The following is an 18894-nucleotide window of genomic DNA, read 5'->3' as shown; positions in this document are numbered from 1 at the left end:
CAAAGATCTTATCCATTTGAGTTTAGATATTTTGAAACTAAGCTGTAAAAATTCATAATTTGAGCAACAACATATTGTATGTATAAATTATGTTTGCACACCTGTGGGCATCAACTTGAAAAACCATGATCCAGCTCATCAATGAGAACAAAAATTGATAGTCATAGTGGCAATTTTACTTATTAATTAACTATTTAATAATAAATGTTAAATAACTTAACCAATCACATGTCCGTCTCTTGTCAGGTGTTCAGTGTCCTGTTCACAGCCACTATGAGCTCTGTGGTTCTGGTTGTGAAGTCACATGTCATAGTTTGGCAGCTCCCACTGACTGTCGTAGCCGCTGTACGGAGGGCTGTGTGTGTGACCAGGGCTACATCAGGAGTGGCGACCGCTGCGTCCCCCTCTCTCAGTGTGGCTGTCTCTATGGCAACCACTACTACTTGCTTTACCAACAGTTCTATCCTGGCAATAACTGTGAGGAGGTGTGCACATGTTCAGCGGATGGCCAGGTAAGAGGACACACTAAAGTGATGACAGGGAGAATATACTACTGTTTTGACATTGTAATGGGATTGGATTTGATTTGTAGGGTTATAAAGTGCCTTTTATCTTAAAGGTATAGTTCACCCCAAAATAAAAATTGTCCCATGATTCACTCACCCTCAAGCCATCCTAGGTGAATATGACTATCTTCTTTCAGACGAACACAATCTGAGATATATTTTAAAATATCCTGGCTTTTCCAAGCTTTATAATGGCAGTGAATGAAGGGACAGATTTTGAAGCAAAAAAAGTGCACCCATCCATCGTAAAAGTACTCCACACAGCTCCGGGGTGTTAATAAAGGCCTTCTGAAGCGAAGCAGTATTTAAAACTTTATTAATTATAATAACTAGATTGCGGCAGATGGCTGTATGCATCGATCTGCGGTGGAAGAGTGACCTCTGACCTGACGCATGACGTAATGACGAATGTCTCTCTTTAAAAGCCAATAAAAATTGAATCCATATAGGTAGCACAAAAATTCTTTTTGCATACAAAACCAAAGACTTTAAACTTTCATATCAAGCCTCCAACATGGTTCTGTTGCGTTGTTTTCACCCTCTAATGAGTCTGAGTAATATGCGTTTACAACAAAAATAGCACAGCCGCTAACTGAATACAAGTATGTATATTTCACGTGCTCATAACTTCATCAAAAATGCACAGATCATAAAAAATGGCACATCAATATTTAAAGCAGATTCCCAAGATTAAAATGAATCCAAAATCAACATAATATATTGCGTTGATAACAAGATATTACTCACGGAATGATTTAACATACTTGGCTAAAAACATGTCTCTCATCTCTCCGGGATGCAGTGTGTATCCAATGTTCCCGGACCCATCCATGTTTGTTTTCCAACATGGAATAACACAAAATAGATATCATTTTAAAGCTTAGAATCTCATCTTTTTAATGCATCTAATCATTTTCGAAAAACTCCTAACGAGTGCTGAGAAGCTCTTCTAAACCGGAGTTTACTGCCCATTGGCGCCACCTGGCTGCGGAAAAAATGAACAACAATTTTTCAAACTATTTTTTATGCTATCACCACGAAATTTGAAATAGATGCAGCTTACATATAGGAGAGTATCATCAAAAAACTTCTCTTATTGTGTTCCTGAGTTATTCCATGTCAAATAAAAAAAAAGAAAAATTATTTTAAAAAATATATATTATATGAGCAATATCACACGAGTAGCCGCGCGATATACAGCCATATCGCACGGCTACGAGTGTGATATTGCGTTTATACAACAGTTCGACGGCACGAGTGTGTAAATAAATAAGAACAACAACGGAGTGTCTTTAAAACCCTCTTTTGTGCAGCACTACTTCCTTCCGCCACGGATTCAAATCTCAGGTTGTCAGTTGGACCAAGCCTCCGTTACTAATTCTAAAACGTCACTTCAGAAGTAGTAACAAAGGAACGTTTCAAAACTCACGTTGTCAGTTGAACCAAGCCTCCATTACTAACTCTAAAACGTCACTTTAGAACTAGTAACGAAGGAACATTGAGTCGCTTCATTGAAACACATTGAATTTTGTACAGTATTAGAGAGAGAGAGAGAGAGAGAGTAGGCTATTACCTGTGTCTGGTATATTGCATTACATTCATTCTTCAAGTCGATGTCCATAATATTATATCCTTTATACAAGTCCGTTTGAATGTCCGCTGAGGAAAGCGATCTTTGTCTTTTTTACAGCTTTGGGAATTTTCCATAGCATCCATTAGATTACACCACAGCGCTAAAACAACTTCCTTTTGCAAAAGTTCCTTTCAATTTAAAAGTCTCTTGTGCTTCACTGACTCATTCTCCTGTAAAGTGTTGCCGCCATCTAATGGCGTAGTAATGTAATGTTCACTCAATCCATATTACTTAATGGACATATTTATATAAAATAATATTTATTGAACAACAAATAAGCACAATTGTACAGTTCAGTCAAACATAAAGCACTAGTTATTTAAAAAAAAAAAAAAATAGGTCACCATTTACGCTTGTATGTGGGTTTTACAAATATTTAACGAATGAAAAGGATTTTAACCCTTAAATGCATGAGTGTTTCGCCAATCATTATTACACATTCGGGTCGTTAGCGACCCCTTGTATATATCGAACACAGTTGTATCTCTATATGGCCCCATTAGTATAAAACTGTCAATAATTTTTTTAACAATTAATTACAAAATGATAATGCATATTTTGTTATATTTTGACATTTTATTTGTTATCAAACAGATGCATAACATACACAAAGCAAAAATGAATAATGCAGACAGAAATGATCAAAGCACTGTATTTCATTTGTTAATCATTTCTCCATAACAATAGAAAAATCATTAAAATATTTGATATTTTCGTTATTAACATCATTTTATCATGCACAATTTTCATGGCTAAAAACAATATTAGCATTTATATAACGAATATGTGACACCTTCTGCGCTTTCTGGCACCTGTTTGTTGTTCCTCCTCGGTGGGGTTCGGTTTCACAAAACCACAGCGTTTCAGGGCACTCTGGGTTGCGCGGGGAAGTCATGGTACCTGCGCTCTTTCTTGCATCCATGGTCTCAGTAGCTGAAGGCCAAGGTTCTCGAGGAAAATGCGACGTCTGTGAGGACTCGCAGCTTCCCAACCTGGGAACTTTGCGACGAAAACAACTTGTGCATTAATAGCAGCAAGGTTGAGGCAATTGTAGAAATATGCCAAGGGCCAACGCTTTGTTCTCCTCTGTACACTGTAGGTGTGGCACAGTTGGTCCACGCGGTCCACAGCACCCTTCGTCTTGTTATAATCTAGGATCATCACAGGCTTCCCAGACACCTCATCAACCTCTTTTTTGTCATGCGTACTGGATAAAATTACAACGGCCTTGTTTCTTTTTGGCACATAGGACACCATGGCTTGCTTTTGGCAAAAACCAAACAGGCTTGATCCCACAGGTCTCCTCTTACAGACGGAATTTCTGGTTTGTTTTTGCGCATTGTTCCCAGCAAGGTAATGTGTTTGCAGAGCAAATCAGCAGCGAGTTTTGCACTTGTAAACCAGTTATCAGTTGTGACATTTACTCCAGAGTTCAGAATTGGCTCTACCAATTTCTTTACTACACTCTCTGCCAATCCTGTGCACCGCTGATCGCCTTCGCGGCCAGCGTATGGTAGACCATTGAAAGTGTATGCCGTTGCAACATCACACATCAGAAACAGTTTCATGCCGTATTTGTCAGGTTTTTTGGGCATGTACTGACGGAAGCTGCAACGTCCTCTGAAAGGGATAAGCTGCTCGTCAATTGTCACATACGGACCAACGTTGTAGTTTTTCCTGCAATTTTCATTGAAGGCATTCCAGAGTGATCGAAATGGAGCAAATTTGTCATTGATCTTTCTCACCTGACGTGTGTCACGGTCATCAAATCTCATAAATGATACGATCTGTTCAAACCTATTGATGCTGAATGCAGCTTTGAATATTGGCCTCCCGCTGTGACCGCTGGACCAAAGAGATCGCAGAGACTCGTGCTGAGAGCGATAGACCCCAAGCAGATAGAGGACTCCTATCACGGCCTTCATCTCAGTTTCATCAACTCGTTTCCATGTGCTAGGATCTCTGCCTTTAGACACCATATACATTCTTGCATACTGGTTAGTATTTTGAATCACCTTGTGCAGAATATCATCATCAAGGAAACATGAGAGTGCATCACTTTCAGTCAGAATCAGTTTTGCCTTGCCACAAGGCCCTTCTTTGGTGTGACAAATGTTGCATCCTCTTCATCAGATCAGCTGATAACCAAACAAGTCCATTTTTGCTTGTGTAGGACTCTCTCTCATCTGTGGGAACTTGGGCAGGTTCGCTTTGATTAGCTGCTTCCCCGTCATAATCGCTGTCGTCTTCAGAGCTAATTTCCCCGGTAGTGTCTGGCTCATATTCAGGATCTGAGTTATCTGATACGATACTGAAACTATTGTTTTCTTCACTGTCATCATCGTCAATAATTTGTTCCCTGACAGCTTCGTCGTCAGATCCATCATCAAGCGAGGATAATATTTGATCGCAGACTTGCTCAGCTGTAAATCGCTGAGCCATGACAATTTGTTTTATGTCTGAGGTAAATTTGATTGACGCCTCACATCATCGTTTGTCAAACATTGCCACCTTGAGGAATAAAGGTGAATTACATTTATTGAGACGAGCGTTGCACAAAGCGCTGCAGAGCGGTTTCTTTCTACACAGAAAAATATACTTACACTCTTACATACCTCGGGTCGATATCGACCCTATACACTTTTTACAATATATTAATTAGAAAACAGATATTATTTTACATTTTTGGATTTTTTTCCTTGTTATATTGTTGATAATAAATAGATTGAGGAATACTAAGAACATGGAGGTCTGACTTAAAAAAATGAATGAGCAGGAGGGTAGTAGATGACGTCCCGGGTCGATAACGACCCGAGGTATGCATTTATGGGTTAAAGAGCTTGTGACAAAACCTCCTAACTCCATTGGATCCTCAAACTGTCAGTCAAACCTCAAAAATCCGCCTCACCTCGTGAATGAAGTGCGCACACAGTTTGGACATCTCTGTGCAATACAAAGGTAAATAAAGATTGTAAAAAAATTGTAAAGCGTTTTCTTTACTCAAAAAACCATATGTTTATAAAGTTTAATGTTTTACATATTTAAAGAGCGGAGAAGAGTCTGATATGTCCCGTCTAGTTGTAGCCAATATGCTATATAAGGATGTAACGTAACGTTTATTATTATCAAATTTAATATAGCACAATTCGACTTGCTCTGGAACAAATAATAGATCAATAAGACCAAAGATTGCCCGTTCTATGTACTCAAATTGAATTATGTCTCGTGTTTAACCACTATAAGAGCCAGCGGCAAATCCCCGAGGCACTGGCCGAGATGAAGCTGTTCTCAGCGGTTACAGAAGCACTGAACGGCCGCTGACGCACTCGAGATCGCATCTCCGAAAACGTCAAAACAAATTGTAAAATAGGCGCTGTTATTAAATATGAGTCACATATTTCAGGTCTAAACAACTACATTCTCGCCTAAAAAACTATTAAAACTACAGTTCGTGGTACAAGAAGTAGTATTTGTAAAAATTACGGTTGATTTGATCGGCCGCCATGACGATCACTTCAAGCGGAGTGATACAAACGGTGAAAAGGCAGTAGGAGTGCTGTTATCACTGAAATATCGCATGGCTATCAGCCAATCAGATTCGAGAACCAGACAGAACTGTTGTATAAATATATATATATATTATTTTATTTTTTTATTTTTTTTTTGTATTTATCAGCTGTTTCTCAGCAAGAAAATGTCCAAATGTAATGTAATTTATATTTTCTTAAAATTTAAAATGTTTTCTATCAAATGATACCTACCTTTTGACTCTCCTTGCTACAGTTTTGGAGTTATGAGTCTTTACTTTTGTGTGTGTCGCTCATAAAAAAAAAAAAAAAAAAAAAAAAAAAACTAAAAAAGCCTTCAGGTCTTAAAGGGTTAATTCAAATAAATACTTTCAAATAATTTGAGCTTCAGCCTGGTTTAGCATTTATATATATAAAAATGTCTTTGGTCAAATTAAGCTGTAAAATAAATAGTTTATCCCTTTAAATGCAATGGATTTTGAAAGATATCAACAAAAAACGGGCAAAAAACTTTAAAAGCGTTTAAAACGGGCAAAAAACTTTAAAATCATTTTAAAGCTTATTGTCTCATCTTTCCATTTATACTTAGAAATTTGGGTCACTGTGACTCATTTTGCTGGATCAGGTCACATATACACATAGGATGGCTTGAGGGTCCGTGTAACGCTTCACAATTCAGTTTTCAGACCATACAATGCAAATGCAAAAATGAAAAACTGAAACCAGACGTTCATTTTTCTTGTTTTTCGGTTACATCATCAGTGGATATTTGCCATTTTTTCCCCCTTTTCTCAATTTCACTTTTGCAAAATGATAACTTAAGAAACAATCATTTGAATAAATGAAACTAACCGATTTTCTCTGTTTCCATTTTTTCTGTCTTGTTGTAATTTGCGGCGTGGGCTGTACCATTAGCACGGGGGTGTGGCCGCGGACTGCTGTCATCTCACTGATGTAACTGCTTTATTTACACTGCATGCATGTTGAGCAGTGCCGCGTTAAGCCTTCTCGGGGCCCTGGGCTAACGAACGCAAAGGCCCCCCTTCCCCCTCCCCCTCCCCCTCCCCCTCGACATCCATAATCGCGCGTCTTATGCGAATGAGCCCTAAGATTTTAATATGAATAAGATACAAAAATGGTAAAAACATATAGGATTGACAACAACAGCACTATAGTACTATATGCTCTCCTCCATCATTATGAATTTGCATTGCTGATCTAAAAATGTAAAAAAATAAAGTTAAAATTAAAAAAGGCTTTTTAACAAGTCCAAGTTTAAATTCGACCGATTAGACTCTGGCTTTGGAATTTCAGAATGGTCATAGCATCATTTCAGATTATTCTAGTTGATTAATTATTCTGTCAAAGACTTCTTTTAATGCACGTTTTATACCTAATAAATGTACTATTAGTTTCTTCTCTAAATGTTTCCATCACGTTTTATGTGCATTTTATTTCGTTAAATAAAAAGTATCCACCCCAACGAGTGTACGAGTTACATTTATTCACATCTTGTGCAGTATCTTAAAATGAGCAGATGTAGCCGTTTTTTCAGAAAACCAGTATGACTCGTTTAAAATGCTGTACTTACATTACTGCATGCATAAGTTTCAGAAACTTTAAAAATGACGGTCTTTAAAACTTTAAAAATTGGGCTGCACGCAGACGGGGAGTGCGGACGTCCGCGAACCCTCCTGATGACGAAAATTACGCGATGCGAACGCCCGAAGTATACCTTGATGGTAAGCCTGTAGTAGCGGGCCACCAATCCACCCAGGCCCATATGCACGTGCATACCCAGACGCTACGCTACTGTCCTGGTTGTATTCCTGCGTGCGTGTCCGCTGCGCCTGTGACTCTTGATTCAGGTGTGTGACGACAATGCGTTTTAAAACGCAAAAGAGGATTGTCTCGGGGGCCCCCCAGTGTTCGGGGCCCTGGGCTGCAGCCCATGTTGCCCATTAGGATAACGCGGCCCTGATGTTGAGGAGTAGTTTAAAAGAATGAACATAAAGGATTATCTTTTCACTCTATCATTTTTATTATTAATATAATAACTGTGCTAAATATAAGGCAGTCTCGGACTGGCCATCGCGAGCAGCTGGGAAAAGTGAAATCCCGGTGGCTTGGCTGATTTAATTGGCACAGCTTGTTTGTATATTTGTTCGTTATTACTTTATTTTATTAATATACATTATGGCCTTGCATTTTACTTGGTAGACTACAGTAACCACGAGATCCCAGTTCATTTTCAGTGGGATAGGGCAGGCTTGCCAAGATCCTTCACGTCAATAGGCCTATATGAAAGATAAAAATACTACCAAGCGAAAATATATAAAAAAAAAACAACTGAGCATCATTTAAAAAAATTGTTAGGTTTTAGCGCTCGTTTTTAGCCTAGCCTAAAATATTTTATATAGGCTAGCTATAGCGCTTTCAAGATAGGCTTATACGATTTATTTCTGTTCATTATCGAATGCTGGATTCTCGCAGTAATCATTTGGGTACACCACAGGCAACAAATAATGCCGAATAGGTCAATAAATAACTACAAACAAGATGGGCAATGTGCCAAATCAAAGTATTTGTATTTATTTATTAAAATTAATAATTGAAAATAAATCATAGTGCTCTTGACTTGCGTCATATAGATCAGATTCGCCTCATCTTCGGCGAACCGTATCTAGCTAATAAACAGAGTTAATAACTGTGCTGGATTTAAGGTTATTTTAAGCGAATGAGAAGCGTGTGAAGTGCGGAAGCTCAAGCGGTTGCCGTGGTAACAAACGATGCCCGCTAAAGAAAACATCTGCATGTTTACTGTACAAATATTGTATTACAAACAAGAGCTAAAAACTTAACAATGTTTTGTGTATTTTTTTATAAATGTTTTGTATATTTTCGCTTGGTAGTCTTTTTATCTTTCATGCTATATTGACGTGAAGGATCTTCACTCAGTCTGCTGTCTATCCCACTGAAAATGAACTGGGATCTCGTGGTTGTACCTGACCAAGGGTATTGTATATTAATTGTATATACAATATTGTATATATTGTAATGAATAAGTAATTGTAAATACAAACAAGCTGGGCAACGTGCCAAATCAGCCAAGCCACCGGGATTTTACTTTTCCCAGCTGCTTGCGATGGCCAGTCCGGACTGTCTATATTAAGCACAGTTATTATATTAATAATTAAATCTGATAGCACTTTTGGTGAAAAAGGTCATCCTCCATTCTTTTAAACTACTCCTCAACATGCATGCAGTGTAAATAAAGCAGTTACATCAGTGAGATGACAGCAGTCCGCGGCCACACCCCCGTGCTAATGGTACAGCCCACGCCGCAATTACAAGACAGAAAATGGAAAAATAGAAAATCGGTTAGTTTCATTTATTCAAATGATTGTTTCTTAAGTCATCATTTTGCAAAAGTAAAAAAAATTGAAAAAAGGGGGAAAAAATGGCAAATATCCATATATGATGTAACCGAAAAACAGCAAAAATGAACGTCTGGTTTCAATTTTTCATTTTTGCATTTGCATTGTATGGTCTGAAAATTGAATTGTGAAGCATTACACGGACCCTTGAGGGTGAGTAAATCATGGGGTCATTTTCACTGGTGTCAAAAGTATTCACTTTCATTACTCAAATAGAAGTATAGATACTAGGGTTTAAAAATACTTCTGTAGAAGTTGAAGTATCAACTCAAGCGTTTTACTCAAGTAAAAGTGTAAAAGTACTGGTTTCAAAACTACTTAAAGTATAAAAGTAAAAGTAATGTAGGGGAAAAAATGCCATTAAGGACAAAAGCTTAGGCCGCGCCACAGGGGCCTATTGTGTACTCCACCTCCTCAAAAAAAACATTTTTCTAAAGGCCATAATGACTATAATGTTATATTAAAATGTTAATGTTGAAAAATTTGGGATGCACTAGGCTACCCGTTTCAGCCGCATATATGTCCATTGAAAATGAACGCATTTTAGTACAATGCAAATACATTGAAGGACCATATATGTGTACTACTGAGCATTAACATGTGTTTCATGGAGCGGAAGATATCATGACTAGTTGCCTATAAGTATTCTAATGTTGCAAAAAGTCAAACTTCAGAGGCATTAATAACCTTTATTGGAATGTAAATGTACATCCAAGCTTAACTGCAGAAATCTGTGAGGGCAACGGATAAGAAAAATGCGGGTAGTTTTGGTGTACCCAGGGCAGGCTTAGTAACAATCAGGGCTTGACATTAACACCGCCAGCTGTTTTCAGCTGTTTCAGTTCACACCGCACCGACAAACGCCAGCAAACCCTGCTGAAAAATCCAGCTAAAACCAGCCTAAGCTGGTTGACTGGTCTTAGCTGGTTTAAGCTGGAAGTAGCTGATTTTAGCTTGTCTCCCAGCCTGGCTTAGCTGGTCAAGCTGGTCTCCCAGCCTGGGTTAGCAGGTGTTCAGCTGGTTTAAGCTGGTCAAAAGTCAAAACCCCTGTAAAACCAGCTATGACCAGGCTGGGAGACCAGCTAAAACCAGCCTGACCAGCTTAGGCTGGTTTTAGCTGGATTTTTCAGGAGGAAACTCGTCTGTTGGAGTTTGTTGGATAGGTGTTGGCGTTGGTCGGAGTCTTACCCGACTGAACATGTTTAATCGGTGTTTGTTTGGTCGTCTGAGCATCCAACAAACTCTGACCTAATCTGACCTGTTCACGAACCGTTGCCATGACGATGAGGCAAGTCCCCAGCAAAGACAGCTGTTTGATCGCGCCCGCGCCTCACGCACACACAACAACGCACTGGAAACGTGACATCGCAACTTGTTCATTATAAAAAATAAAATACAGTTTTAAAAAAAACATATAAAAGGTACAATAGTCCGTAACACCATGAGAGCAATGCAGGTTTACCTTCAGTTTCGTTTTAAATGAATTCGTTTTGGCTTGTTTAGCTACATGGTGGTATAGGACTATGGGTCACATAAATAAAAGGGTCGCGCTTAAAAAAAAAAAAAAAAATTAAAAAACGGTGTATACGATTTAAACGTCTCGAACTAACGTTACCTAGCTTAATTTGCAGAGGACGAAGAGAAAGCACCCGTTTGATAGCCTAAATGAGCCAGTAGTGTAGAAATAATAACTTATAAGAAATTATCTTTTTTGAGTAATGCCCCCAACACTGACTATATCCTCCTTGCTGGAGTGTGACGTGATTTGATGTGCAGGTGTGATGGATCGTGTACAAACCAATAGGGTGTCAGAATGGTATATGTTTTATCTTCTCATCCAACCACAATCAAATTCACTCTATCCGGATGGCGCGATTTATCTGGATAGTTTTTTTTTTTTTTTTTTTTTTTAAGCCGTTATGAAAACAAGCCGAAATGAAATAGGAGTAACGAGGCTATTTTTAAAATGTAAGGAGTAGAAAGTACAGATAATTGAATGAAAATGTAAGGAGTAGAAGTAAAAAGTAAGCTGAAAAATAATTACTCCAGTAATTTCTACTTAAGTAAGGTAACGAAGTATTTGTACTTCGTTACTTGACACCTCTGGTAATTTTCATTTTTGGGTGAACTATCCTTTTGAAGAAGGGTTTAGAGGAGTCATATAATGAGAAATTATTTTGACATAAGAGGTCAGTCTTCCTCCCTAGTTTATAAAGAGTTTAGAACTAAGATTTATTGAACATAAGTTGCAACAAAATCAGAGCAACTTAAAGCTATAACTTACAGTAAACACTTTTCTTCAATAACTTTACTTTTTCTACTAATAACATCTAGTGGTGTATATACATGTTATCAGGTAATTCTTTTTTTTTTTGGGGGGGGGGGGGGTCTTGAAAGTAATGAAATTATTTGTTTAACAGCATTCAGTTATGATGGAAATGATGGTGAAAGAAATTAAATAAAATGGCAAACTGTCTTGCTATCTATATGTAAATATATAGGTAGATAAGTAGATATATTTCCACCAATCAAGACATTTGAAGTGGCAGTTAATGTTTGACAGCTTCATCATTTTGTGTTAGTTGTTATCTCTTTAGAGCTACATGACATGAGCTGTTTTGCTTGTGGACATGAATGCACTGTTTGTTTCCACAGGTGGTCTGTAATAAGTTATCTTGTGGCCCCTATGAGAAGTGTGAGCTGGTGGATGGCGTTCGCAGATGCCAGCCAATCGGGAACGCTGTTTGTGAAGCTGCTGGAGACCCACACTACACGTCCTTTGACGGGAAGCGCTTTGATTTTCAGGGCACCTGTACATACGTCCTGTCCCAATCCTGTGGCCTTGAAAGGACCAGCCTGACCCCTTTCTCCATCCAGGTGGAGAATAAGATGTGGTTTCCCAATAGCATAGTTTCTGTTACTAAGCAAGTGGCCTTAACCATCTATGGCAGCACCCTGATCATAAGACAAAATGAGCCCCAGATCTTGGTAAGTGGAGGTTTGTCTGCTTTTGTTCTTCCGAGGCTGCTCAATCAAGCTCCCATAATGCCTGATGATATGTGATTCTGAGCTTATGTTGTTGGATTTCTGTAGTATGACTCTAATACGATGCTATTCCCACAGGTCAATGGGGTTTTGACTAACATCCCATACAGTTCAAACAGTTTAAATGGCTCCTTGGTCCAGGCCTATAATGACGGTAGTAACTACATCATCAAGACCGGCTTTGGCCTCCAGGTGACCTATGACCGGGTTTACAGAGTCACTGTTACCGTCCCTGGCAACTACCGTGGCAAGACCTGCGGACTCTGTGGTAACTTTGACGGAGTTCCTTCCAATGATTTCCGTCTTCCAGATGGCAATATTACACAGGACGTGAATGTATTCGGGAGAGCCTGGAAAGTGGACGTCCCTGGAGCAGTGTGTGGGGACGGATGTGAAAGCGGTACATGTCTGGACTGTAATCCCCAACTGAAAGCCATATATGAGAAGCGTCCCTACTGTGGAGTTCTGATTGACCCCAGTGGACCATTTGCCGCCTGTCATGTTGTGCTGAACCCTTCAGATTATATGAACGACTGTGTCTTTGATACGTGCGTGTCTGGCGGCAGCAGCAAGGTGGTTTGCGACAGTGTGGCGAGATACGCTTTTAGATGCCTTGCAGCTGGAGTCCTTATCCAAAAATGGAGGACAGATTCTTTCTGCCGTAAGTTTGTTCTTCTTGAGGGATCATGTGACACTGAAGACTGCTGAAAATTGAGCTTTGCTAACACAGGAATAACATTACAGTTTTACTGTAGTTTTGCTCAAATAAATGAAACCTTGGTGAGCAGAAAAGCCTTCAGTTAAGGAATTAAAAATCTGGGTCTAGACTTGCAATCAAGACATTCTTGCTTGAAATGCAATTTTAAAATATGCTTTAGACAATATTTATACAATTAGATTTTTTATCCATACAAAATATAGCCCAAACATTCCCAGAAAAAAAAATTCTAAATACAAAGACATCCTATAAAGAAAAAAGTTGTTGTTCTTTGTCCAATTTAACTAATTTAACTAATATATATACACCGATCAGGCATAACATTATGACCACCTTTGCTAATATTGTGTTGGTCCCCCAAAACAGCCCTGACCCGTCGAGGCATGGACTCCACTAGACCCCTGAAGGTGTGCTGTGGTATCTGGTAACAAGATGTCAAGAAGTCCTGTAAGTTGCAAGGTGGAGCCTCCATGGATCAGATCGGATTTGTTTGTTCAGCACATCCCACAGGTGCTCGATTGGATTAAGATCTGGGGAATTTGGAGGCCAAGTCAACACCTCAAACTAGTTATTGTGCTCCTTAAGCCATTCCTGAACCATTTTTGCTTTGTGGCAGGGTGCATTATCCTGCTGAAAGAGGCCACAGCCACCAGGGAATACCGTTTCTATGAAAGGGTGTACATGGTCTGCACCAATGCTTAGGTAGGTGGTACGTGTCAAAGTAACTTCCACATGGATGGCAGGACCCAAGGTTTCCCAGAAGAACATTGCCCAAAGCATCACACTGCCTCCGCAGGCTTGCCTTCGTCCCATAGTGCATCCTGGTGCCAAGTTTTCCCAGTTAATTGGCGCACACACACCCGGCCATCCACATGATGTAAAAGAAAATGTGCAAAAAAGTGCAACGCACTGTGTATTCTGACACCTTTATATCAGAACCAGCATTAACTTCTTGAGCAATTTGAGCTACAATAGCTCGTCTGTTGGATCGGACCACACGGGCCAGCCTTCGCTCCCTACGTGCATCAGTGAGCCTTGGCCGCCCATGACCCTGTTGCTGGTTCACCACTGTTCCTTCCTTGGACCACTTTTGATAGATACTGACTACTGCAGACCGGGAACACCCCACAAGAGCTGCAGTTTTGGAGATGCTCTGACCCAGTCATCTAGCCATCATAATTTGGCCCTTGTCAAACTCACTCAAATCCTTACGCTTGCCCATTTTTCCTGCTTCTAACACATCAACTTTGAGGACAAAATGTTCACTTGCTGCCTAATATATCCCACCCACTAACAGGTGTCGTGATGAAGAGATAATCAGTGTTATTCACTTCACCTGTCAGTGGTCATAATGTTATGCCTGTAACATGTATACTCTACTATACTTTTGTGCTTATCTTCTTATCCAATAAGTATCTCATTTCTGTCTTAATCATTGTCTTCCAGCAATGCCCTGTCCTGCTCACAGCCATTATGAGCTCTGTGCAGACGTCTGCTCTGCTGCCTGTCCTGGGCTCACTACAATAATCAGGTGTCCTCAGACCTGCACTGAGGGCTGTGCTTGTGACAGTGGTTATCTTTTTGATGGCCAGCAGTGCATTGAACACCAGCAATGTGGATGCTATGAGCAGGGACGCACGTTTAAGGTGGAGTGATTACTTTGAGTTTGTTGTAGTGATTTTGGATATGCACACATATTAGCTGTAAGTGCCTGTCTGGATTTCCTTCTCTTTCTTGTCCTGCATATGACTGAGTTTCCTTTTTTAGGCTGGGGAGGTGGTTTACCTGGACCAGTGTGAGAAGAAATGTCAATGTGATCCAGGGAAGGGAGTTTCCTGTGAGAGAGTCAACTGTCCTAACGACACACAGTGTTTACTGAGAGCGGGAGTGTGGGCCTGCTATCACTCAGGTCAAGATAACTTTGCTTTTTCTTTGTACAAGGAACTACTCAAATATGAATTTTTTTTGGTTTTGACTGTTTTGTGTTCATTACTAATATGCAAATTACAGGAAAAATGCAAGCAGACAGCAGCTGTAATGTATTAGTAAATGGCAGATTTTGTCATTTGTGTTTCTTCTCACTGCTTCTGTCCATAGATCCATGTCAAGACATCCACTGTCGAGAGAAAGAGACATGCCGCTTTGAAAACGGCAAGGCCGTGTGTGTGCCCCTGTACAACAGAACCTGCTGGGCATGGGGTGATCCGCATTACCACACCTTTGATGGCTATTACTTTGACTTCCAAGGCACCTGCAGATACGTCTTGTCCGAGACCTGTGGGAATCTGAGCAGACTGGCGCCCTTCTCTGTGACACAGAGCAATGAAAACCGTGGCAACCCTGATGTGTCTTATGTGCGGGAGGTGGAGGTTATTGTACATGGCAACACAATTACTGTGGTGAACCATCAGAAGGGACAGATCATGGTAATGAGTCACTTCAGATATTTTTACTAATATTTTAAAGACACAAACTCATTCAGGTTCACCTGTCATAGTTTAATTTTAGATTCATGAAATAAAGAGAGCTACTCAGCTTGTTTGTCTTACTGAATACAAAACTGAATACAAAAATAAAATAATATCTGGTTTATCAATTCTTATGTGATCTTGGTAAACAAGCCCAAAATAACCCATCAACCTACAATTACATCTGACCTAGTAATAAATAAATGTGATAAATAAATTAATTAATTTAATAAATAAATGTTTACTGTGTAAGAAAACATATTATAAATGTATTAGAATAGAAAACGTATTACAATAGAAAACGTAATAGAATAGAATAGAATAGACATTTGTCTTTGGCTCACCAAAACAGAACAACTTAAGAAACAGACAGGCAGTAATAAGACAATATTAGAGTAATAAAATAATAGTTAAAAAGCATAATGTCTTTAATGATTCTGATTTGTTTCTGTCAGGTGGATGGTTTGGTGTTTAATCTTCCACTTGATCTTCATGACGGCCGTGTGAGGGTGCGAGAGAGTGGTAATGCTGTGCTTTTGGAAACTGATTTTGGTCTGCGCGTCTCTTATGACTGGGATTCAAGAGTCGACCTGCAGCTGCCTAGCAGTTACTATGGAGTTGTGTGTGGCCTGTGTGGAAATTTCAATGGTAATGCTGGAGATGAGCTGAGAAACCCTGCTGGAAACCTACTGCCAAGTTTGTACCAATGGGCAAAGAGCTGGAGAGCAGAAGACAATGTCACATCTGCGTGCCATGATGGCTGTGAGACCGGCTGCCCTGTTTGTGCTCCTCACATTCGTGCCCTGTATGAAACAGACGCATTCTGTGGTGTCCTGACTTCTACAGGTCTGAGTGTCTTTAATGCATGTTATGCTAAAGTGAACCCACAGGCCTTCCAGCAAAGCTGTGTGTATGACCTGTGCTTCAGTAACGGAGACCGAAGAATTCTCTGTCAGGCTCTGGAGACCTACGTCGCTCGGTGTCGACAAGAGGGCATCATTATTACAGAATGGAGAGAGAAATTCAATTGCTGTAAGTTTGCTTAAGCACTTATAAGGCAGGTGCTTGTATACTTAAAGTCACCATCAAATCAAAATGGATTTTTTTTTTTTTTTTATGGAATATCACAGTATTTATTATAAATAATATATCTGTGCATTATTTTGCATTATTTATGAGCCACTCTACTCAGATATATGTTACAGTAGGGAAGAAAAGACTAGCACAAATTCAGTTTTATTCAGTTTGACTTTAACAACCCTTTACATTGCAAGTAAATCTCACGCTAGGCGTCTAAATGTCTGTCCATTAGCCACTGGCAAATACATTTTTAGATTTCTGTCTCCAGTGATGGAATTAGAAACTAAGAATAAATTCATCACAGATATATATTTTTCACTCGCCTACATTTGAACATTTTGACTGAGAGTTTGAAATTCAAGCAGCAATCTTATTGGCTAGTGCTCACCTATTACTGTTCACGTTTTGGTTTCAGCAAATCAGTTCCAGCAAACACAGACAGGATAATTAATATTCATGAGCCGAGAATCTTATCAAACCTTAGAGTGTGTTATATTATAAATAGTAGTAATATTATTAGTAGTACAATCAGTAGTAGTATTATTTAATTAGTATTATTTTTTTTTTTTTTACAGACAAACATCACTAACAGTAACTTCTTACAAAATAAAAAAATCTTACAAAATAAAAAATGCTTTAGCTTAAATGTTATGATTTCCAATCATTATGCCGAGTAAACTAAAGGAAAAAAAAATTACATTCCAGTGGCAATTCTGTTGTCAAGTTGTGCATAGAGGGATGCTTAAAGGGTTAGTTCACCCAAAAATGAAAATTAAATCATTAATTACTCACCCTCATGTCGTTCTACACCCATAAGACCTTTGTTCGTCTTCGGAACACAAATTAAGATATTTTTAATGAAATCCGATGGCTCAGTGAGGCCTCTATTGACAACAAGTTAATTAACACTTTCAGATGCCCAGAAAGGTACTAAAAATATATTTAAAACAGTTTATGTGACTACAGTGGTTCAAAAAAAAAAATAAAAAAAAATAAAGACTTTTCAACAATATCTAGTGATGGCCGATTTCAAAACACTGCTTTATGAAGCTTCAAAGCTTTACGAATCTTTTGTTTCGAATCAGTGGTTTGGAACGCCAAAGTCACATGATTTACATCATAAATGTTTTGAAATTTCAATGGTTCATGTGACTTTGGCAGTTTGATACGCAATCCGAACCACTGATTCGAAACAAAAGATTTGTAAAGCTACTGAGTTTCATGAAGCAGTGTTTTTAAATCGGCCATCACTAAAAGTCGTTATTTAGGGGTTTTTTTGCCGCACAAAAAGTATTCTCGTCGCTTCATAACATTAAGGTTGAACCACTGTAGTCACATGAACTGTTTTAAATATGTCTTTAGTAGCTTTCTGGGCATCTGAAAGTGTTAATTATGCTGCTGACAATAGAGGCCTCACTGAGCCATTGAAATTTAACCAAAAATATCTTAATTTGTGTTCCGAAGATGAACGAAGGTCTTACAGGTGTAGAATGATATGATGGCTGAGTAATAAATAGCATAATTTTCATTTTTGGGTGAACTAACCCTTTACTAACTTACTTTAACCATGAACCTCTTGTTGTTCTTCAACAGCTATGAGCTGCCCACCAAACAGTCATTATGAGGCCTGTGCATCTCCGTGTCCAGTAACATGTCCGTACGCAGATCAGCAGCATTATTGCACTGACACCTGTGTGGAAGCCTGTGTTTGTGACAGCGGTTTTGTCCTCAGTGCTGGCGCTTGTGTGCCCACCAATCAATGTGGCTGTTCTTTCGAAGGCGCCTACTACCAACAAGGCCAAACGTTCTGGGCAGATGATCAATGTCATCGGCTTTGTGAGTGTGACCGTAACTTGAGAGTCGTGGTGTGTCGTGAATCTTCCTGCGCCTCTGGTGAGAGCTGCTCAGTCGTTAACGGAAGTCGCAGCTGTCGGCCAACGAGCTCTGCTGTATGTGTAGCGTCAGGAGACCCACATTACCGCACATTCGACGGACTTCGTTTTGACTTCCAGGGTACGTGTGTGTATCAGTTGGCGGCCCTGTGCATTGATAAAGAGGCTCTTGTACCTTTTAATGTGACCGTTCAGAATGAACATCGTTGGAGCAGAGAAGTGAGCTTCACTAAAACTGTCAATGTGTCTGTGAATGGATTCACCATCACGATGACCAGAGAACATCCGTATCAAATACTGGTGAGTACACAATATACACTCACACACCTTATACACACTAGTGGGGTTAAGAACCATTTTTGTTCAGAATTAGTTTTATTATATTAAAAAATAGTTTGGTTCTATTAGTTCATACACTTACATTCAGCAGTTTGTTACCGTAAGTTCTAGTTACATGCATTTAATCACTGGAAATTTCATCTTTGCAAATAGCGAGATGTTGTCGTTTGAGAAATTTAAGCAAAATTT

General features: G+C 39.2%; 1 protein-coding gene across 3 annotated transcripts in view; it reads left to right on the top strand.

The window, feature by feature from the left end:
- LOC137004672 (IgGFc-binding protein) overlaps positions 1-18894 on the top strand; it is a 68482-nt gene that overhangs the window by 32336 nt on the left and 17252 nt on the right. For all 3 annotated transcript variants that reach the window (XM_067365234.1, XM_067365235.1, XM_067365236.1), the window contains 8 exons: positions 247-512; positions 11819-12151; positions 12287-12869; positions 14373-14572; positions 14694-14835; positions 15024-15352; positions 15850-16426; positions 18068-18666. In XM_067365234.1, the coding sequence (XP_067221335.1) occupies positions 247-512; positions 11819-12151; positions 12287-12869; positions 14373-14572; positions 14694-14835; positions 15024-15352; positions 15850-16426; positions 18068-18666 (3029 nt within the window). The remainder of the gene's footprint in view (positions 1-246; positions 513-11818; positions 12152-12286; positions 12870-14372; positions 14573-14693; positions 14836-15023; positions 15353-15849; positions 16427-18067; positions 18667-18894) is intronic.

Source organism: Chanodichthys erythropterus, chromosome 17, assembly GCF_024489055.1.
Source record: "Chanodichthys erythropterus isolate Z2021 chromosome 17, ASM2448905v1, whole genome shotgun sequence".
NCBI lineage: Eukaryota > Metazoa > Chordata > Actinopteri > Cypriniformes > Xenocyprididae > Chanodichthys > Chanodichthys erythropterus.
Note: the sequence above shows the minus strand (reverse complement) of the source record. Positions and strands in the feature narration are given on the sequence as shown.